This window comes from Stegodyphus dumicola, chromosome 4 (genome assembly GCF_044657685.1).
Source record: "Stegodyphus dumicola isolate Sdum_Otavi_A_Nest chromosome 4, ASM4465768v1".
Lineage (NCBI taxonomy): Eukaryota > Metazoa > Arthropoda > Arachnida > Araneae > Eresidae > Stegodyphus > Stegodyphus dumicola.
Genome location: NC_140771.1, coordinates 60,806,155 through 60,830,261, shown reverse-complemented (window position 1 = coordinate 60,830,261; position 24,107 = coordinate 60,806,155). Strand labels below are relative to the sequence as shown.

Sequence of the window (24,107 nt, the reverse complement as noted above, 5' to 3'; positions counted from 1 at the left end):
TATAATATGTTTTAAGAATTTATTAAACTTTTCTCATTTAATAAAGAGAATATTGCAATGTCTATTCTTTTAATTTATTTCATATTGTAGCCATTGCCTCCAGTGCAATGTCCAGAATCTATAGAAATCTATCAAAAGCACCTTAACCTTGCACGTGAATTGTTTCTGTGTAGGAATGAAGTAGCTCTGTTAACGGAAAGGAGGTAAAAATATTTTCTAATCTATCTATCTAATCTATTGCATTTTAAATTACAGAAAAGTATTCTAAATGGTTTTTAATATGACTTCTTGATTTTACATTTGTTATTCCATTTACTTAATATAATGTTATTCCATTTACTTTATGCACAAGCAATTATTTGAAATTTTTTACCTTTTTGAGGAAATAAAGGTCATAAAAACTTGTAGATAATCTTCGTATTTAAATGGAAAAATTTTAATTTTTTCCTGAATGTTTTAATTCTAAAGCATACAGTTATAAAACAACAATCAAAGGGAATTATTTTTTTTAACCCCTTAATAACAGATATAGCATTTATGCATCAACAGTTAATCCTCTTACGCGATGGCGTGCCGCTTAGCGCAACTCACCTTGGAGATGGTGTGTTGTAGTAGTATGATCTCGCAAGACAGAATATTTCGTGTTGCTAAGCCTAACTTTAAAAAAAATTCAATAAATTTTTTTTTAATTCATTGATTTTTCTGTAATGGTATCTAACAGTAATATAATCATAAATACTGAATATCAAGAGATTCTGAACAAACTTTAATTAAAATTTAGATGCAAAATAAAATATTTGACTCGTCTTGATGAAATGGGTAAAAAACTTACTTGAATCAATATCTTAACATATGTAAAAAATAATAAAATATATGATCAAATATTATAGCATAAATTATTCAGAAAGGAGACAATGTGTGATAATCTAGTTGCTATCATTTCATTAGTTATGAAACACATTTTCAGTTCAAACTTTAATTCCATCCCTGCAGAATAATTAATTAATCCTAGGAATCCCCTCATTTTAGCCACATCTAGAGGAGTTTGTTGATTTTGGATGAAAATGGATTTTCACCCATCTTTTGTTTGTAGAAATTATTATATCTTCAGCTAGTATGTTCATTAGATTATCGGAAAAAAAGGTAAAAAAAGTCAATTTCATTTGCATAATTCTGAATTAAGTTTACTTCTGTGATTCCTGTAAATTCATAAAGCTTCAATTGCTGAACAGAATGAGTTCATGACGGAGTAGCTACTATTCTGTTGGATTGTGAGGTGAAAACAAAACAAACTTCCAGTTCAGCCTTTGAGAAAATTTGGTATTAAAATCGCTATTCTCACTTAAGTCTAGAGTTTTTGGTGTCAGAATAGTCACTCATAGGCTTTACAATTCAAATATACTCCTTCTTCTGTTAAAAACTTCTTTGTCCTGGATATTGCACTATTAGTCTTTTACCCAGTGCAAAACACTTACGTCTGCCATCTAAAGAAGATGCAAACTGAATACAAATCGGAGTTCCTAAAACCACAACTCCACTCTCAATCTTCCCATGGGGAGGTGGAATTGAAGCATCAAAAACTGTTCAATGTTTATATCATGCAAAGCCAACTGGGCATCAGCTTGGTTTTGTTTAATTTACATCATCTGCTCGTACATCTAAGTGAATCACCAGAATCAGAAAGTACTTCACCAATACAAGGTCAACGATGTATATGTTCATATTAGCTAACTGTAATGGACACGGAGTGCCATCTAGTGATTTTAAAAAATTCTAAAAGTGTGTGTTTGAAAGTGCATATATGCCGCATCCAACTGAAAGATCAATAAGCGTCGATGTACCAGTTGCATCCAGCTGCTAGTGACTGATGAGTATATGACACATCTATCTGCATAGGGTTCTTAGTTCAACAACATGCCGTCATGAAGGAGTTAAATCTAGTAATGCGAAAAATTTGCTTAAAGTCAGATTATTATTATTATTATTAATGTTATTGTTATTACTAATGCTTAAATTTAACCTGATAAAACAGCTGCTGAAGCCTAATGAGACTTAAGTGATATTGAGTAAGCTAGCTTATTAACCTAAAAGCTTTGCATATTTTCATTTTTCCAATGCTATTTTGAATATTTTTGTTCATAGCATTGTAAGGAAGTTCTTAAAAGTTTAAATAATAATTTTTTAATTTATCAGTATATTATTTCTTCTAATGTACCAATTTCAAACTATTGCTGTTCCCTACCCTAAAACTTTATTACATTTTTTTATTGTGTATTTATAGATTTTGTAATACATTTACTTGTGTTTTGCTTTTTTATTTTAATGTTATTCTTTTGGTATTTTTTCATGAAAACAAATAACTTTTATTCCCTTATCTTTGATGTTTAATAGGAATGAATTGAAAGCTCAGCTGCAAGACAGAGATTCTTCAAGCACTTATATTGATGAATACTTGCATTTGAAAACAGAAAAAGTAAGTATTCCTTCTTATTTTTTTTTATTATTATTATTTTATTTAATTTTTGATTTGATGAAGCTGTTAGACTGTTATTGTGTTTTAAAAAAAATATTATTATTATTTTATGTAAGTATTTAAGGCTATATAGATGTTTAATAGGAAAAGATATCAGAAATTTAAGAATAGTTAATTAATAAATGATATTAACTAAGGCAAAGTATATAGAATTGATATCAGACTATGTAACAGGAAGGCACAAATTGAAAACAATTAAAGCAAAAACTAGGAAAACAAAACTGAAGGAAAGGTTAATTATGCAAATAAAATAATGTTAACTCTTAAAGGATGATTAATAATTATCATAAATAATAATTGAAAAGTACTTGGTCTTAGACCAAGTTGCTTCTAGACCTATTTTAAGATAATTGAATGAGATTATTAGATAATTGAAGAGATATTTATATAATATTTTTAAAAAATTTTAAGAAATTTCGGCACCTCGGCAGTCATTAAGATATAGCCTGCTCTGTGACTCAAAAGAAAATATGTAAATAATTTACAAGAAAAAAATAATAAATCAAAATTCATAAACAAGATAGGAAAATTTTTTATTTTAAACATTAATAATTTAGAATACAGTGCGGTAAAATGTACAAGTTGCTAGTAATAAGACGATTGGAATGAAAAATCGTGTAAATCAAAATTATAACTTAAACTAGCAATAGCCTTTTAATTTGAGTGTTTTCCCTTTCCATCCTGTGCATAACCATGATAATGCAACTAATTAGGAATTTAAAATTTCTGGAACCGAAAACTTGCTCCTGAACTAAACTTGCATGCTGAATAACTAGACACTTGGTTCCAGCACCTCGGCATAGTTAGACTACTACTTGCTTCTTCTCTCCATAACACAAAGCTATCAAAAGATGTAAATGTTTGAATCAGGCACAATTAGAGTGCCAAATGAATTGTGATTACAAATGTATATTTAATCTGCCAAATTTGCTGTTCATAATGGATCAACGTCTGTGCAATCAATAATTATGCTACATTGCATTTAGTTGTAAGGATCTCACATGTGCAGGTACATGAATGGAAAATTCATCTATGGAATTATAAAGCATGTTAATGACAAGGATTGAGGGTTTGTTATACTGCTAATTTTATGTTATTTTGCATCCATATGAAACATTGCTCTTGAACTCTATCTGGAAGTGAAAAAAATTCCTATCATTGTTCTCCTGCGGCTATATGAAAAATAATCCAACATGATGTCTATATTAAATGTGATGTAATGAGTTTTTCAAGGATGAATAATTGTTCCTGTGCAAAAATAAAAATGGTATTTTAACCATCAAGCCAGTTGTGATTTTTGCACCAGTCATCTTCTAAGCACCAGTCTGCTCAGCTGTGTCTAAAGAGTGTATTGTTTTCATCACCTGCTATTGTGTAGTGGTATCTTAAATTTAAATTAATAAACATAGGAATATATCTTTGTGAGTGGACTGTAATTCAGTTTTTATTCAGCGATTTCAACTTTAGAACACAACATAGCAAAAAGGCAAAGCATGAAAGTTACAGTTAGCATTTTGAAGAATGCAAAACAAAATACGAGCTGGCATGCGAACTGTGCGTTGCAAAATAAGATCTCACTGACAGGCAGACGATCTGGTGGCTAAAATATTCCGCCCGGCATTGAAACATCATTTCAAATCTAAATACCTTTTACAAAATAAAAATTGTCATAACAAAATTATGCATAAATTATGCAAAAATGTGTCATTAAAATATTAACAATAAACATAATATGAAATTATTAAATGAGACTAAATTGTTCTCAAAACAGATGCACAGAAGCCTTGATACAGTTTAGGAACTTAATTATATTTAAAGCAAAGTACAAAGTTATAATGCTGTATGAGAAAAAAACTTAAGCACTGAATAAACAAAACACTAAGTTTGTGAACTGGCCTTTTGAAAACTCCATTAGCAGTTTTGAGCTTCACGACACACACAATATTATCTGAGCTAGGAAAAACTTCTAGCACTCTTCCTAATTTCCATCCTAGCAGAGGTAAATTGTCCTCCTTTATGATAACTAAATCATTAATTTTTAAATTAGGTTGCTCTTTAAACCATTTTGAACGTCGTTACAAATTAGAAATGTATTCATTGGACCACCTTTTCCAAAAGCTTTGAAACATTTTCTCAACAAGCTTCCAGCATTGTAATATGGGAATTTTTTGATCATGTAAACTTTCTTCCGGTAAAGCAGTTAGTGGGGTACCAGTTAAGAAATGGTCTGGCGTAAGTGCAGAAAATTCTGATGGATCTTTAGACATTGGACACAAAAGTCGCGAATTTAAACAAGCTTCAATCTGAGCTAACAATCTCGTAAATTCTTGCTTTAGAAATTGTTCACCTACAGTTTGCTTGAGATGTAACTTTGTAGATTTGACTGCAGCTTCCCATAATCATCCAAAATGTGATGCAATGAGAGACTTAAATATTCACTTAATACCTTCAGTAGAGCAATATTTGTTAACCAATTTATTACTCTTTTCAATTCCTTATCTGCAGCAATTGCCACAGTCGCTATGCACTTCTATTGCTTTTCTTTTCTGAGATACAAAGCGCTTCAGAGCGGCACTAAACGATTCTGATGTTAGATTACCTACTAATTCAATATGTATAGCTCTTGTAGTAAAACACATGAATACACAAATGTAGCATTTCATTGGTTTTACTCCTCGAACTTGTTGGGCTTCACATGAAAGGACCCGGTGTAGTCAATTCCAACCTTAGAGAAAACCTTTGATGAAACGACTCTAGACAATGGTAAGTCAGACATTATCTGGGTAGATGTTTTAGCACATACACGATGACATTTCACACATTTCCAAACCTGTTGTCTTTTAACTGACCTAGTGTGGATTATCAAATATTATCTTCTAATCACTGATAGCAATAGCAGAGGGTCAGCATGAAGATGGAATTCATGGAAATGATTCACTATAATCTGGGTTATGTGATATTTCTTGAGCAACAAATTAGGATATTTTCTGTCCTACATGATGTTTCTGTCCTACTTAATCTTCCTCCGACGCATATAAGTCCATTCTTATCGATAAAGGGGTTCAAAGAAAGGATCTTACTATTTGAGTTTAACAGATAGTTCTCCTTCAGAAGATTATATTCATTCAAAAACTCGTCCCTTTGAACTACTCTAACAATTGCATTTCTAGCGTATTGCAATTTTTCGGTTTTAAGGTAACCCTTAATCCTTGTTGCTGTAGATTTAGCTGAAGTATTCGCAAACCGAAAACACCATGTTATATGATTCTTTTAAGTTTCAAGAATGATGAAACTCCATTAACACTTTGACATGCACAATATTATTTTTATAATTTTTTTAACTAAAAACTGTAGAAATTGAATATTATGATCATAGAGACAAAGAATATATGAATTTAAAAAAATCTACCCTTGCCCATTGTACTGTGGGTGGTGGTCGCACTGTAAGACCACCGCACGTCTAGGACTCTGAAACTTACTGAGGTAGTGGGGGGGGGAACTTACCTTTCTCCGTGCAGATTTCCAATAAATGATGAAATATACAAATTTTAAAAACAATTTATATAAGAATTGCATTATAGTACAAAGTCCATAATCTGGACTTGTTGGGACTTCGATGATTCCGTATTAAGAGTTTTTCCAGATTATAGATAATCAATTTAAATCTGATAAGATGGGATGCAGAAATTATAAAATTAAAAATATGAAACCGTAATTTATGAAATAAAGAGCAATTATGATCTAAAGGGTATCAAAATGTACAAAAAAAAAAAGCTTAATATTTATTTGTTTACTTTATTAAATATTTCTTTCAGTGTAAGTTTTTTAAGTTGCTTCATTTTTTGTGCTAAACGTGCATGCATAAACATTAAACGCACATACGTAAAACATACCAAAAAAAAAAGTTTGTGGCTTTGAGGTCCAGATTATAGATCATTCCGGATAATGAACGTCCGGATTACAGACTTTGTACTGTATATATATATATATATATATATATATATATATATATATATATACTTACATTATTTTACAAAGTAAATCTTCAGAAAAAATTAAAAAATAAACATTTATGCAATTTTTCTCTAGCAGTGAAAATATAAGTACCTACATAATAAGGACGTTTGGCTAAATGGATTAAAAAAACTCATTAAAATAAGGATTTTAAAAAAAAAATTAAAAAACCCTACCCTCCCCCCTTTATATATATGTAATAATAAAATTCCGTAGTCAAGAATACACTTAAATTTCTAACTGTATGTTCTTTTCATTTTTAATGGTGACATTCTCTTATTTGAAAATACGTGGAATTAAATCCACAGCCCCGTAGTCAAGTTGTTTTTCCCGCCTTTTCTACACGTACAGTTTTAGAATGTTCTGGAAATATTTAAAGTGAACTGGATTGGCTGACATCATTTCTTGGAAGCTCTGCCTTTCCAGAGGCTATAAAAGGACTTTCAAAAGAATATTGGGGGCTTTTTCTTAAATGTCACGATGCAGTAAACTTCATACAAAAAGTTATTAGTAATTCTTTTTATTTACTCCGGATATCTGATTTTGTAACTGCTATTTCTCCTGAATAATAATAAATAGATCCTTTTTTTTTTTAAACTTATCGTCTGATAATTTAAGCTACGACTAAAGCTGGTACATCACATATATATATATATATATATATATATATAAATTTCAAAGAACAAAGTTTTTTTGTGACACTGTTTAAAGCATGTTTCGTCTTTTTGGTACATACATAGACCCACGTTGCACGTTTCGCACATGTATCTTCTATGAGGTTTCTTCCTTGTGCTACAAAATGTGCACTGCCTGGATCTAAATTTCACTGGTATATGTCCAGCGTTATTTAGTTTCTTTTTGTCTGGCACATGAAATTTGTGGTTTTTTATACTAATGGGGGGGGGCTTGGCCTTTCTGGCTTTGGTATGGATCATTCGTTTCCCGTTCATACTTATTTTTTTCGTATTTCGTCCCAAAATATTCAGAAAGTATTTTTAATTTAAATAAAGCTTTAAGCAATTTCTATTTTTAATTACAGCAAAGTATATTTACATTAATAACTCTGTGATTTCACAACCCCTTATCTATATCCGGGTAAAAATAAACATTCCTATTTGAGAAGCAAGCAAATGCCATTGTGAAGAGCGGTGTTTTCAAGGCGTGACCACCGAGCTTCTAGAGCATTGTGACACAATGCTCTACTGGTGCAGTGGTCATGCCCTGAAACCACAAAGCAAATGCCATACATATAGAGGTTTTTTTTCTTTAATATGTAGTTTAATTATTGCTATTTTTTATTGTTTATGAGAGAAATCATCATGTGCGAAGAATAACTTTTGAAATTTAAAGTTTTTTATATTAATAAAAGAAAGTTATTTTGTCTCATTGAAAACGAATTTTAAAAGGCATCCGATTTGAAGTTCTAAGACCTAAAACATGTTTGATTCTGCAGTCATTTTGTATTATTTAGAGGTAAAAGATCAGTAATCAATTGATTTTCTCTCAAAAATTTCGGAAAGAAGAGGAGAATAATTTCAAAAATTGGTGGTTTCAGGGTGCGGGTCAAAGGGTTAAAGACTAGAATTTGTGAAACGACTGTTCCAATTAGACAAGAAACATTTTTCTGTTGTTCTTTTAAAGACTTTTCTGAAAATGGTAAGTTGATAGAGAACAGAATATTATTTGAATTAAGCCACTGAGGACCTGTCCACCATAAGTCATGAGTAGAAAGTTCTGAGGGCAAAAGACCTCTTAATGCGCAATCAGCTGGACTCTCCTTGCCTCTTATGCGATGATGGTAAAACTGATTGAATTTCCGAAACGCGGTTGGCTACGAAGGTTTGCCAGCGTGTGGGTTCTGATTGTATCTATGACAAAACAATCATTGAATCACTCCATGTGTAAATATTATCAATATGAATTTGTAATGAATTCTGCACAGCTTGAACCAAATGCACTAATAGAACGGCAGAGCAGAGTTCTAAACGAGGAATAGAAATTACTTTCCAGGGAGCTACATGAGTCTTTGATGTTAGTAGCTGCATCGAAACTGAAGAATTATTTGAAGACTTTAAATAAATCACTGCAGCGTAAGCTTTCTCTGATGCGTCACAGAAACAATGAAGTTCTACATTTGTAGCTTTGGGTAATAATACTCTTCTAGGAATGCAAATGCATTCAAGATGTGCAATATCTTTACAATAGATTTTTCATTTTTTATTGATTTCATCTGGTAAGGGATCATCCCACGAGATTTGTAATTTCCATATATTTTAAAGCAAGATTTTTGCTGCAATTATGAAAGGTGCTAACCAACCAAGTGGATCAAAGATTTTCAAAATAGAAGTCAAAATCATTCTATTAGTAGAATGCTGTATGTTCTCGAGATTTTCAAAGTGACAAGTAAACTCGTCTTGCGTTTGATACCACTCCAAACCCAATAATTTTATTGAATTAGTATCAACAATTGTGCATGAAGAATTAGCGTTCTGAGCATTCAATGCAGTTTTTAAAATCGAGCAATCATTTGTACACCATTTACGCAATTGAAAACCACCATTTTGTAAAAGTTCACTCAGTTGTGAAATAAACTCTACCATGTTCTCTGCTGTGTCTGAACCAAATGTGACATTATCAATATAACAGTTTTGTAATATTATCTCAGCTGCTTTTGGGAATTTAGCTCCTTCATCAAATATTAATTGTTTGAGTACGCGAATAGCCAGATATGAAGCTGAAGTAGTGCCGTGCGCAACTGTGCTCAACCTATAAGTTTTAATCGGCTTCGATGGATCATCTCTCTACAATTATTTTTCGGTAATCATGATCTTCATCATGATTTTGAACTTGTAGATACATTTCCAATAAGTTGCTAGTGATGGCTGTGGGATAGTATCTAAACCTCAAAAGAATAGTAAATGAGTCATCTTGCAACTTGGGATCATTCAGTAGCGTGTCGTTAAGCGATCGATATCCCTGATGTAGTTTTGGCACTAGTATTGAAAACAACATGTAGTTTTGTGGTAAGACTTGATTTCTTTAGCACGGGATGATGAGGTATGTAGTAATGCTCATTTACTTTATCTAGATTATCATCGGATAATTCTTCCATATGTCCAAGTGATGAATTTTTGGACATGAAATCTTTATATTGTTGATATATTTCAGGAGATTCAGAGAGATTTATATTGTTGATATATTTCAGGAGAGAGAAGTTTTTGTTCCAGACTAAGAAACCTGCAAACAGTTAATGGTCTGGAATTGCCTAACTTTTTTTTTTTTTTTTAGGTTTGAATGGCAATTTTACTGAGTAATGACCGTTTTCACTGCAGACGTACGTGATTTTCCACAAAATGGTTTTCACACAATCTTTCCTCTTTAGTTAAAGGTTTTGATGTGGGAATTTGTTCGAATTCCCAAAATGATATAACTAATTCCTCAGTGTTTACATTTAGCGTATTGGCTGAAACTTGCTCATGGTTTGGGAATTCAAAATATGTAGTTCCAGCAATTACCATCCTAACTTAGAACAAAATACAAATGGAAGATTTTTGTCCCTTTTAATTACCTCTCCATTGATTAAAATAAGGAATACATTAACTCCCAGCAAAATATCAATTTCTCCCAATTCATGAAATGTAGAATCTGCTAAAGTTAAATCTTAGCTTTTATATAAATTCAAAGGTAATGTTACACTTGGAATGTTTCCTGTAATTTTGTCTATTATGTAAGCGGATGTAAAAATTCTGTAACTAGTATTAAAATGAGGTGTAAACAATAAGTCAACTTCTCCAGTAGTAGTTGTATTGAAACTTCCTCAGCATGACACTAATATCTTCGAATCCTTTATGCTCAATCCTAAATTGATAACTGTTTCCCAATGAATGAATGATTTTTCACTACCTGAATCTAGTAAACATCTACAATTTATGAATTCATTTTTTGAGTTTTTAACCTTAATTAAAGCAGTACACAGTACACAAAAGTACATGACTACGTTTAACATTAGCATGAGCTCCAAAATGGTGATTTTCATAGTTGTTTGCACAAACAGTTCGAAAAACATCACTCAAGTTGTTTTCTGTTTTTATTTTCGATTTCAGAACAAACACTTGTGCTTCCGGTGAAAAGAAATTAGATGCATATTTTGGTTTGAAATTATTTTCTAAAATCAAAATGCTATTATGATGCTTAAAACAAAGTTTACAAGTATTTGAACTCTTACACATTTTAACTTTATGGACATTAGACAAGCAATTAAAACAAAGTTTATTCAAAACAAACTCTATTCATTTTTGCACTGGTAAGTTTAAAAAATTAGAACATTTGTGTAAAAAATTATCTTCTTTACAAAATAAGCAAGTAGAATTACTAATCAGAGAAGTAACCCTATTATACACTGGTTTATCTGATTTATGCGTTTTACTAATTAAAGGTTTACTGTTCTGTAATGTTCTAGCGTAATTCTTCAAAAATTCTATCAAGTCATTCAATTTTAGTATTTCGTCTTTTTTTAATTGACGCTCCCACCACAACTTTGTCAAAATATCAAGCTTTTTCAAAATAATATACATCAACAAAGTATCATTAAAATTATCTGTCTTTTGATCTAATAATTCCAATGAGCGAGTTATTTCATTTACATTACCTACTAAATTTAATATCGAGGATGCAGATTCCGTTTGTATATGTGAAACATTAAGAATTCTTTTAATAATATAAGCAAATATCTGTTCTCTTTTATTAGAAAATCTCTCTTCTAGTAAATTCCAATCAATACTGAAATTTTGATTACTTATGGGAATTGACTGAATAATGCGATAAGCATCATTTTTTAAAGAACTCTTTAAATATTGTAATTTTTGAGCTCCAGAAAGATTTGGATTGTTGGGAACACTAGCATTAAATAAATATTTAAATGTTATCCATTCTGTTAAATTTCTGCTAAATGTGGGTAAAGATAATTTTGGTAACTTAAAACTTTCAGCGGTTGATTCAGGTACGACAGGTTTGTCGCCATTAGCATTTACGACCTTGTCCATCTTTAACTTACGAATAATTTTTAAGTGAACCTCTTCAGTTTTCTCTAAAATCGACTGTTCTTCCTCAACGAAAGTGTCTACATTATTATTATCACAATTTGTATAAATTTTGCTAAAACGAGATTTGAAATCTTCCTTAAAGATTTTACATTTTCCTAAAATTAATTCTGCTTCAGCATTATCTAAGTTACCATAATATATTTTCTCGATGAATTTTGTTAACTGTGTTTTCAAAACTCTCTTTCGTTTTTTTCTGTATCTGACATTTTGAAAATATTCTAAATTCTTGATTTTACTAATATACTTTAATCACAACAAAGCAGCAATAAAGAAATGTCAAATGCAATTAAAATGCATTAATGTTTTCACTCACCTCGTACACTGTATCCATTGCGTAACTCTTGATAATTCTAAACCGAAAGTGCATTATCAGCAACATCATGAAGACGTAAAATTTTTATTCACAAGCGCATTTTTTTCTCGAAGTTCCGGCATATGATGGAACAAATATTATGTTACGTAGCGGTATCTAAATTTAAATTAATAAACATAAGAATACATCTTTGCGAGCGGCATGTAATTCAACTTTTATTCAGCGATTTCAACTTTAGAACAGCAAAAAGGCAAAGCGTGAAAATTACAGTTAGCGTTTTGAAGAATGCAAAAACAAAATGCGACTGCGCATGCGAACTGCGCGTCGCAAAATAAGATCTCACAGACAGGCAGACAATCTAGTGGCCGAAACAGCTGCAAAAACCACATCATCATCATCATCATCATATATGTATATATATATATGTAGCTTTTAATAAAAATTGTGTATTTTAAAAATTATTTGATTATTTTAAGTAGTTAATTCTGATTGCCAGTTTTGGGGAGGGGATGATCATTAACCCTCTCGCTGCATAATTTTTTTTATCAAAATAGGTTAAAAAATTGTGTTACATATTTCAAATTTTGTAACTATAATATATATATATTAAAATTAAAATATACAAAATAATTTTGTAGAATTATATCATAAAGGTTGTTGGAAAATTGAAACAGAAAAATAATCATATAAAAGCAAAATTTTGAAAATTAATCTTGGTTAAATTATGATTTATTTTATAAAATGCCAAGGTAAAATGTATATACTAATGAAAATAGGCAAAATATTTACAAAACATTTATTAGAAATGAAGTTTAATATGATATACTTTGAAACAAAGCTTTACTTTGCAGTCCTTTCACCAAATTTTATTTCCTTTGCATTCCCCCCCCCAACAAACAGCACACTGTCTACGAGTCTCTTTCTTGATGTAATTAGGTGGTATATGGCTAGCAAAATGTCAGCCAGTTAGTCTCATGGGATTGAGAGCTAAGCTACATCTGCCAAAGTAAACACTGGAATTTCCTTCTCAATAATTTGAAAAAGAAACTCTAGAAGCATTATATTTCACTATGGGTTATCCTTTTCATGAAGAATAAAAGCATTCTACAGTGATTACATTTGAAATCAGAGTCAGAACTGCTATTAGTGTCAGAAATATTGTCAGGAATGAAGGTTATATCACTCGCTTAACGCTTCCTGCCAAACATCTTTGAGTTTTGAAAATAGTATAAAACATGCTTTTATATTTTGTAGAAATATGGACAACTGACACCATCCATTAACCCCGATCTGACTAAACAACTAAACATCATAGAGAAGCCAAAAAGAATGGGTTGCACAGTTAAATAGACGGAGGGAAATGCATCCCCGTGGAAATCACTGGTTGTGCAAATTTTGGAACTTCTACATTGCCCGTGGGAATCATGGGATACGCAGCGAGAAGGTTAAATGAAGTTACATTAACTTTCTAAAACATGCATCTTTCTGTTGTAATGTCCTACCCCAAACAAGTTCTTTGCTATCCAAACAAGAATTATTGAATAAGATCTCTTTTTTTTTTTTTTTTTTTTTTTTTCAAATTTAGTAACGTTTTTAATAATATTTCAATCTATTGAAAAATTTTTAAATCCAAATAATTTAATACCTTCCATATTAATATTATTGATTTTCTGAGAGTCATCATACCACTTTCTAAATATCACTTTGGGCATTTTGAACATATTCAAATTGAATTCTCAAAATATGTTTCATAATTTTAGGAAGGTCTTCTTCAACTTCGACAGAATCTTAAAAGACAGCTTGAAATCATCCGTAATCGACAGCAGCAAAATCAAACCAAGAATTCTGATGACTGGGTCATGCTTTGATAGGAAGCTATACCTTGAAGTTAAGAAAAGCTGATTGTTATAGAAACTGTATTGTTTCTAATACACTAAACTGAATTTTAAGGGTAATTAATATACTTTATTTACTATAATAAATGTATCATTTTAAGTTCCCTCTCCTTTTTTAACAAATTAAATTTTAGTGATGTAGGTCAGTAGTACTGTATCCTCAGTTTATTTACATTTTGATTACTTACTTTTATATAAACTTTTCCCATTAAATGCATGTCTGCAAACCAGATGTCTGAAATAATGTGAACTTAGCATTATTTTCTATTTTGGAAGATTATTTAATTGAAAGTGAAATTTATCAGATTGTGATTCATCTGTATAGAAAAGTGTACTGTGACTTTGTAATGATATTAATCCTCAGTAATGCATATATGCATTTTGTTTTAGTGCCTTTATTTATTGTTAAAATTTTTAATTATAAAAAGAAATATATGTAGGAAAACGCGTTCGGTGCAAACACTAATTGACTTAGCAACCCGTTAAGGTATAGTTATGTAATGTAGTGAAATTAAGTGTTGATTTATAAACCCTAACAGCAGATGGCTTCTGTTATATTACAAAAATAAAATGTGAAGTACAATTTGAATGTGAATTGAAACCCAAAATATTACACTAAACAAGTATTCTTCCTAAATGTTCTGAATATGTGGTATAGCTTTACAGCTAAGCCTTACTTATCCTTGATTACAAATTAATAGTCAACCTCCACCAAGCACCATATCATCCAGGATGGCAAAAAAACATTATATAAAAATGAATATGCTACAAGAATTTCAAAAAATATATCTGAAGAGTGCTGTAAGCAAACAAAGTACCGTATTTGACTGCATATAAGACGCACCCTTATTTAGAAGGCCATACACGTGTAGATGGAGAAAAAGTTATGTGTGTCTAGACCTTTATCCGGGCTAAAAATAGCATTCAGTATTGAAAGTTGACCTGTGTCCTTCACGTATAAGATGAAGGTAACTTTTTTTTAGACCAAATTTAGGAAAAAAGTGCGTCTTATATGCCGTCAAATATGCTAAATAGTCTCCATACAAGATACCCACCCACTTGAACTATATCTTGCTTCCAAGAGGATCCATCATAAGATTTACAACATAGTTATATCTTGCAATTGAGTGTATCATCTGGTACCTATACTCATTAGTCTGTTTGATTTTTTTCCATACTGTAGAGCTGTCTTGCTTTATGTATATGGTAGTTTTTGTGTCGTGTGACAGGTGTTGAGCAGAGGTATCTGAGTTGACTGATTGCTTCTATACCTCATAGTGAAGAGTCCATTCTGGATGATATGACTGCTCGCACTTCACTATACCTCATAGTGAAGAGTTCATTCTGGATGATATGACTGCTTGCACTTCACTGTTCTCCAACATTAGTTTGTTGGCTGATCTGCTGTACTGTGGCTTGTCTCTCTGCTGCTACTGAGCTACCCCACAGCAAAGCTTTTTATTCACAAGTTTTTATGCCACGAGAGTTTATTTTGTCAATGGTAATATTATTAAAATCCACGTACTCATAACAGACTATTAACATAATGGCTTGTGAAAAGCTTAATGTCTGCGTGAGTATGGAGATGAATGTCCCGTATGTCTAACCCTGACAATCTGGCCATGATCAAATACACCAAGGTTTCTAGTCATACCCATCAGAAGCTCTTATGTCTTTGATGTATAGTATAAGTTTCAATGAGTTCCCAATCATGTGCGTTTTCATAATTTTCATTTGCCACCGATGCATAATGTAACATTGCCAGAATGCCAACCATCTCTCATTAAATTCCTCATCGGTATACTGGTAGTAAGTTTTTTATAATATTGGTATTTATAAATAACAGTTTGCTGCCTGGATGCTGCAGTCCAATTGGCATATATTTTATCAACAATTAAATTTATACAGTATAATAATACCTCTGTTGGTTGCATTATTAACCAATATACTGTTACAATTTGAAAAGCATATTAAAGGTACTGTATGGTTGGTTGATTCATCCACTTATGGCCCACCATTTTATTTTCTTTCTTTTATAAATGAAGAAATTATGATAATGATTATATAAACGATACTCATGGAATTATATATACGATTACTTATTGAATTAAATTTTTAAAATTTTTGTATTAATTTTTAAAGGAATATATTTTTTTCTTTTTTGGGAAGGAAGGGCAGGATAGGTGCATCACTTTAATTCTCCCCCCCCCAAAAAAAACAAATCGCTAAATATTGGTAGTTCAATCCAGGTTTGAGTCTTTGTGAATGGGCTGGTTGGATGGAAATTTTCATGGTTTTTCCTATGTATAACGTAAATATCAGCTAGTTAGCCTTAAAAAGTCCTCCATAAAAACTCTCATTTCTCTTAAGCAAAAAGCCCTCACATGCTTTGTTATAATTTGAATAATTTTCTGACCCTCAAAATATAACTAAAAATTCAAACAGATTTGTAATTCTCATTACAACTTAGTTGCTTTTCAATTTTTAATATAAATTTATAAATGTAAAGTTTGAAAAAAAATTCTTTTTTCCTACCAAACTAAGTACATTAGTTTGGTAGTTCAAAGAATAAGTTTTTATTATTATTATTATTATTTCCTCTTTATCCTTTTGCTTATAAATGGAGACTTGTTTTAATGTATTCCTCTTCTTGACGAAATTCCAAATAATATATGTAAAAGTATATTGATTACTAGAATGGAAATAAACAAGCTTGTAATATTTATTGTTTATAGTTATATTTTTAAGTAATAAAATGAAATACATACATAAATAAAGTATGTAATTTTATATGTTTCCTCTGAAGAGTGAAATGTCATTTTTGTATTCAGACCACTTTGAAGAATAGGTTTGCAACAAATTTCAAGTAAGGATATGGCATTTCATCAATGCATATCATCATTATGAATGATATTGTTATCAGTAAAATAAAAAAAATTATATTAAATATTAATCAGAAGTATAATGTAGGTAATGTTAATTTTTAAAATGCACCTTTATGTAAAAAGGTGAGTAATAAATAGTATTTCACTCAAAAAAAAATTGGAGATCATGTAGCTTATGATTATTTTTTGCATTATTATTGAACTTTGCACATTAAATGCTTGCTAGTTACTTTTATACTGCATAATTTTAGATTTGTGTGAAATGCAGCTTATTAATAGTTGTGATCTTCCAGTATGATTGTGTTTGTAAAATCTCAGTGTGCAGCATATTTAATCTGTTATGACTGTAATCAATCAAAGCTTTCAGTCTTGTTTCAAATTTACAAATAAATATTTTTCATAAATGTTTTATATTGCATACTCACGTGTAATTTATCTTGTCTTACTAGAGTACTGATTGATTCAGCTTTTAATGCTGTGAATATAGATTTTAAATATTGACTTTTTACCAAATGTACAGTTGCTGTAACATTGAACGTGAGATTTTGTACAAAATGTATTTATGCTCAAGTTGAAATTTAACGTTCTGGCTTATAAGCAGATGGTTTAAATGTAAAATTCAAAATGCTCATATTATATGAGTTAAGTGGTACAAAAGAAATTCTTGATCATATCTTATAGCAGTTAATTGTTCTTGTTTAAAGTTTATTATTAATGTTTATGTAAACAGCCTGTACAGTATAATTATGTTTAAATAAACTGTTTTTCCAAACATTTTAAGCATTTTGATTAATGATTTTACATAAAACCCATTATTTGAATGGATTAATTATTAGAAGCTTGTATAAACACAAGTTAAAATATAAAAGAATGGAATGTATTTCAGTGCATTCAGTTTAAATTTCACTATTTATGCTTGATACATATTTACATTTTCATAAGTCACACACATCTCTCTCTCTATCTATCTATCTAAATAAATAATAAAAAATACATAAATCTCAAAATTATAATTTAAACTAGCCATGGCTTCTTAATTCTTCCTCTCTATTTTAAAAAATAGTTATGTAGACTATGTCATTATTGTAATGAAAGCATGTAATGAATATTGTAGAGACAATGACTTAGATGGAGAAATATGGCATTTTGGCATTGTAACGAAAAAGATGTAGCAGTATTGGTGGCGTAGAATGCTGGATCTATAATGAACAGCAAACCTGGCAGTCGAGCCATATTAAATATTCATTTTATTTCAATTGTCATTTGCAGCCACAATTAATTCACTTGGCACTTTAATTGGGCCTATTCAAGAAGATATTAATATGTAAAATAAATTACTAAATTAGGAATAGCTTTTCAAATTTCTTCTTTAGATTTTTATGACTCCTCTTAGCATCTACACTGCATTTTTAAATTTAAAAAATCTGGTGTGAACATCACATGACTTTTTTGTACAGCATATTAAATTATAAAGATTTTTTGCTGCACTTAATTAAATCTTTTTTCCTCAAATTATTGTTACTTAATTAACCAGTCCCTCAAGGCAAGTTGAAAATAACATCAAAAACTGCAATTTTTTAAATTAAATATCCCACTTAATTTTTGTCATATGGGAGTCAAACTTGTTACAGTTTTATTTTTTTCACAATGAGTATAAAACTTTTCCAGATATAAGAACTGGGAGACTGCATTAAAAGTTAAACTTTGCTGTATGTCCAAAATAAATATTTTTTTTTAATTTGACATTGTGAACACATGAATATATGTAATTTTTGTCATTTAAAACACTTCTCTAATTGGAAGCATATGACTACAAACAACGATTGCAAAAATAAAGGCTGGGTAAGGGATTTTAAATATATATATTGGGTGTACAAAATAGTTTTGAGAAATTTACATAAGATGGCTTTACTAGTATTAAATCCTGTCAGACAATCTTGTAGCATTTCCATCTAAAAAATCATCTGTTTCATTTTGCTGAAGTGTAATAACAAACTTTCTTTGTGCTCAACCCATGTCAACCTTTGAACCAACAAAACAAAATTTCTGGTAAGTCTTTCTTTTTTGTTTAAATTTGAAAAAAAGTGCAGCTGATGGACATGGGGAACATTCTCCATCAATAACTCCATGTGACCATTTAAGTTTGAAGATGCTGATTTGGAGAGGTTCACGCCAAACCAAGATTCATGCCAAACTTAAGAGGAGCTCGCCAGAAACCTTGGAAGTGACTTAACAAGTGATTTCAAAGTGTCCCAAGGCCATGGATGTGGTGCAGAAACAAGAAAATTGGGTTCGGTATGAACTCAACCTAACAGACGCCGAATGCCGTTTTTTCACTTGCAAACAGCTGCTCCAAAGGCAAAATCGGAAGCTGTTTTTGCATCTAATCATGACAGGGGACAAAAACGTATCTACTATGACAATCCAAAGAGCAGAAAATCGTGTTCACCTTGTCCTAATGATGGTATAGTACCATAAGTTACCAATTCTCTGAGAGCCTTAAAATTGCATAAATATTAAATATTGCATCCATGTGTTTTTGATAAAAACATCGGGGTCTATAATTTCAGTGGTTGTCCCTCCAAATAACGAATGCTGTAATTTTTCTTTGCATTTGCTCATAAATTGTATTTTCATAGCGGTATTCTTCAAAACATAGGACCCATGTGACACTGAATCAGTGATAGCTCTTGCTTGTCATTTTTTATTTTTTCCTCTCAAAGTAACCATCAGAGTTTGTAATAAGACGTTTGTAGTTTTCGACAAATTTGCAAGTGTCTCGTCATATTTTGGTATTTGTTTATCGTCTTCTCTGATACTGCTGTTGGCATTACTTTTGGGTTTAGACTTGATGTTTTCGCACAAAAGTATGTGATGCTTTTTCCCACAAACTGCACATAAAACTTTTTCCGACATTTAGCTATTCCATGTCCCCTATCCAAATACAAGAAACAGCTGCGGCTGTTTTGTACTATGCCTAAGCTTTCTTCTACTGACATCTTTCTGTCTTTCCAACAATCACTGGGTTCATGAACTCGCGAAAAAAATGTGCACAAATTTTGATTTTTTTTCTTTTGTCATAATTAAGGTGGAGGCCGATGGTATTGGCAGAGATTGGCTATGATTTTTTAAAACGAGCGTTTTGTGTTCCGTTGTCTGGAAGATGATTGGCTATGATTTTTTAAAACGAGCGTTTTGTGTTCCGTTGTCTGGAAGATTGATCTTTGACAAAACCTTTGCTAGCTATGGATACACATTCTTCACCCTCAATTTCATCAAGCAAAAACGAAGGTAAACCATCTAAATCCAAATGATGTGTCAATTCCTTTTCTCTTTTATTATTATTTTCCCCTTTTGCTTCTAGTTGTCTGTGGTCACGAATAACTGATCTAAATCTTTGCCACGCACAAAGAGTATCATCAGGTAATGATGATTCTACAGGTGTGTATAACATAGTTGCATGTTTATCTGTAGCAACACCAAGAACTTCTAACATGCAAAGTTTTGGTTCTAAATTATCATATCATATACAATTTTCTCGAACAAAATTTATGATTCGAATTCTTTTGCAGCACTAAAGAGAGAAGATCCCTCACATAAACTTCTATAAGACTGTCTTCTTTATCAAAACGTAATTGAAGTTGTTGCTAAGCTTTGTTGTAACATCACCCCCAGGGGGGAAACTTTTAATTAACTGTTAGGCAGGTGCCCCTCTTTCCATAGATTGTAATAAATATGCAAACTCGTCATCATTATCCAAATTATAATCGTAGTTTATTTTTTTAAATTGCCCTCAAAACCCTAATCAATTCTTTAAGTGTCCTCCGAAAACATCGTCGGAGAAAATAAAGCAAAGAGAAAATATCGCAGTTTTAAAACATCGTGGTACAAAATATCGTTGTCGAAAATAAAGCGGTTCAAAAACTTCGCAGTTTAGAAACATCGTCGTCAAAAATATCGTGATAAAAAATAAAGTACCTACAAATCATTGCATGCTGATAACATCGCAGATATGCGTTTTTATTAACTAATTAATATTTAGAAGTCAGACAACAAAAATCAGCGTTATATTTTCAAATTTTCACAGGTGATTTTTGTTGTCTGACTTCTAAATTAATATTTGTTCGGCATGTTATTGTATCTTAATTAATACTTGTTGAAAATGCAAAATGGAAACTTAAGCATAGAAAATTAATGCAACTTATAGCACTTAATAGAATTTTAAACTGACATAGTTAACTAACAAAGGTCATTGATAAATTATTTTTTATAAAGTTTTACTGGTAAATTTTCATGAAAAATATAATCTAAAAAGGAAAATAAGTAACTATGAGTTTATCTATAAAAAATCTGATTTTTACACCACATGACTGATAGTGTTTGTTTATAAAGCATAATTTTAAGTTTTAATATTTTGGCAACATTGATATTAAATTGTAAAAAGAATGAGTTAAAAATGTATCTGGAAGAGGGAGAGTTTCATTATTAAGGTTTGGTAGAATGTGGTAAGATTTGTATTTTTGTTAGAAGTGGATCTTAAAAACCAACATATGGTACCAGAGCGTGGCTGCCCCCTCTGTTAATAAACTTTCAGATAGAACATTGATGTAGTTTAGGCTTAACAAAATCGCCAATTTCTCTAAGAGATAAATTAGACTTTTATTATAATTAGTGAATATAAATTAAAAAATATGGCATATAATATGATAAATTTGAGTCATATAGAAAAATTAAGTGACGCTAATTATCTTATTTGGGACAACAGAATTGAAATTGAATTAATTATGGAGTTTAAAAATATGGAGAAGTGTGATAGAAGCTGATGAACCACCAAAACCATATAAATAGGATGATGTTAATTTCGAAAATGAAATAAAAACTTGGGAAATATGGGATGATAATAACGCGATAGCAAGAAATATAATGAATCAAACTATGACAGCTCCACAAGCGTTAAAATATGCGAATGAAAAGTACGCAAAGAAGTTATGGGAGAAAATCAAAAATGAAATGGCAGCAAGAACAGAAGATATTCAAATCAAATGTAGAATAGAATTAGCTCAGCTGAAAATGAGTCAAAATGAATCAGTAGATGATTATATGAATAGAGCTGTAATTCTGAAAAGTAAAAGTATTCAAGTTGGAGATGAAATAAGAGATAAAGAATTAATTTACTTCATACTAAAAGGACTTAGAAAGGAATTTGATGTTAAAGTTATTAAAAGCAAGAAAGAGAAAGATCTAGCTTCAATTAGACAATCTTTAAAAGAAACAGAAGGAAAAAATAAACAAAGAGGAAAAGAAATAGAAGTACGTTCTAAGGCAAAAGAAAACTGAATAAAATCGAAATATGAAAGAAGATGCTTTAATTGTGGAAAATTAGGACATTTAATAAAAGAATGTCGAAATAATAATAATAGTATAAAGTGCTTTTGCTATGGAAAATTCGGCCACAAATCAACTGAATGTAAAATGAAAACTAAACTAGAACACCGACAGCAGAGAAATGTAACAAATAAAACTTATAGAATGTCAAGCAAGGAAAGAGAATATGAATAAGCTACATGCTTATTTGACGTTATCTTAATCAAGATAGAAATGATGGAAAGAATAAAATAAATGAACAAGAGAATAGAAAAATGGATTATTGATTCAGGAGCCACTTCTCACATGGCAACTAATAAAGAAATATTTACTAGTTTTAAAGATGAAGAATGACAAATAATGACTGCTGAAAAAGGGGCCATGATCAAATCAGTTGGTATTGGTAACATTAAAATGCACACTGATAGAAATAAGAACATCTTGAGAGTAGAAAATATTCTGTAAGTACCGAATTTAAGAGAAAATCTGCTGTCAGTATCAAAAATTGTAGATCATGATTTAAAAGTAATTTTTACCAAGAATAAAGCAGAAGTGATCAATAAACAGGGAAACATTCTATATATAGCTAACAGAAATGGAAATAAATTGGAATGGAAATAAAGTTGAAGGAAATATTGTTGAAGAAGCTAAAATTAGTTATGTTAATGATGTACTATGGCATCAGAGACTAGGTCATATAAATTATCAAAGGCTGATAGAAATGAAAAAACACTCATCGGTCATTGGATTAGAAAATGTAAAAATTTCTAAAAATAATTGTGAACCTTGTACATTAGGTAAAATAACACGAACATCTTATAAAAGTGTGAAATTTAAGCAATCTGAAGATATTTTAGAATTATGGCACATAGATTTAGTTGGACCAATTGAGAAATCAATAGATGGAAGCTGTTACTTTTTAACAATGGTAGATGATTACAGTAATTTCATATTTGTGATAACAATTGAGAAGAAGAGTGAAACTTCAGAAGCTCTAATCAAACTTATCATTCAAGAAGAAAGACAAACAGGAAAGAAACTAAAAAGAATTCGTAGTGATAATGGTAGTGAGTTTTTAGTTAAAAATATACAAGAGTTTTTTGAAAAAATGGGAATTAAACATGAACTTACAACCCCTTATACTCCGGAAAGTAATGGAAAAGCTGAACGTTCTAATCGTACTATAATTGAATCTGCTAGAACTATGTTAATTGATGCAGAATTACTGATAAAATTTTGGTCTGAAAGCGTTAAAGTAGCTGTACATGTGAATAACAGGAGTCACAAATATGATAAAAGGTTTACACCATATGAACTATATAAAGGACGCAAGCCTAACATTGCTTATCTTAAAAGATTTGCATGTGAAGCATATGTTCATATAAGATGAGAAAAACGTAGAAAGATGGATCTAAAAGCTAAAAAGGGAATTATGATAGGCCATAGCATGAAGAGAAAAGCATACAAAATTTATATCCCTGAACTAAATAAAATTCAAGAAGGGAGAGATGTAAAATTTGATGAACAGAAACTTGGATCACCTTTACTAAAAGAAAATTATTTAAACTTCGATAAAAATCAAATATTAGAAGAACTTATTATTTTTTATAAGGAACAAACTAATGGAAATGTAAATAATTCAGAAATAACTGACAGATACTATATAGAGAAGATAATAAATACAACAGATGAAGAAGCAGAGAAAATTTTGCCATCCAACAGTGATGATGAACACGATGATAACAATTCATTGAAAAAGCCAACCGAGATCGCCAACCGAATCATTTGTGGATACAAATAAATGAAGAACCTGAAAATGATAGTCATGGAAATTCTGTACAGAAAAGACCAACGCGAACTACGAAGCCCCCAGAAAAATTAAAAGATTATGTAGTATACAATACAAATGAAGGATTACCTAAGACGTATGATGAAGCTATAGAATCTGCTGAAAGTGAATTCTGGCTACACGCAATGACAGAAGAATTGAGTTCATTGGAG

The 24,107-nt window shown here is 30.6% G+C and overlaps 1 protein-coding gene across 3 annotated transcripts in view; it reads left to right on the top strand.

Annotated features, from left to right (window-relative positions):
- The window catches only part of LOC118197492 (mitogen-activated protein kinase kinase kinase 7-like), a 135,126-nt gene extending 117,610 nt beyond the window's left edge, over positions 1–17,516 (top strand). For all 3 annotated transcript variants that reach the window (XM_035369004.2, XM_085815003.1, XM_035369003.2), the window contains 3 exons: positions 91–203; positions 2,392–2,473; positions 13,723–17,516. In XM_035369004.2, the coding sequence (XP_035224895.1) occupies positions 91–203; positions 2,392–2,473; positions 13,723–13,830 (303 nt within the window). In that variant the 3' untranslated portion in view covers positions 13,831–17,516. The remainder of the gene's footprint in view (positions 1–90; positions 204–2,391; positions 2,474–13,722) is intronic.
- The last annotated feature ends 6,591 nt before the right edge of the window (positions 17,517–24,107 follow it).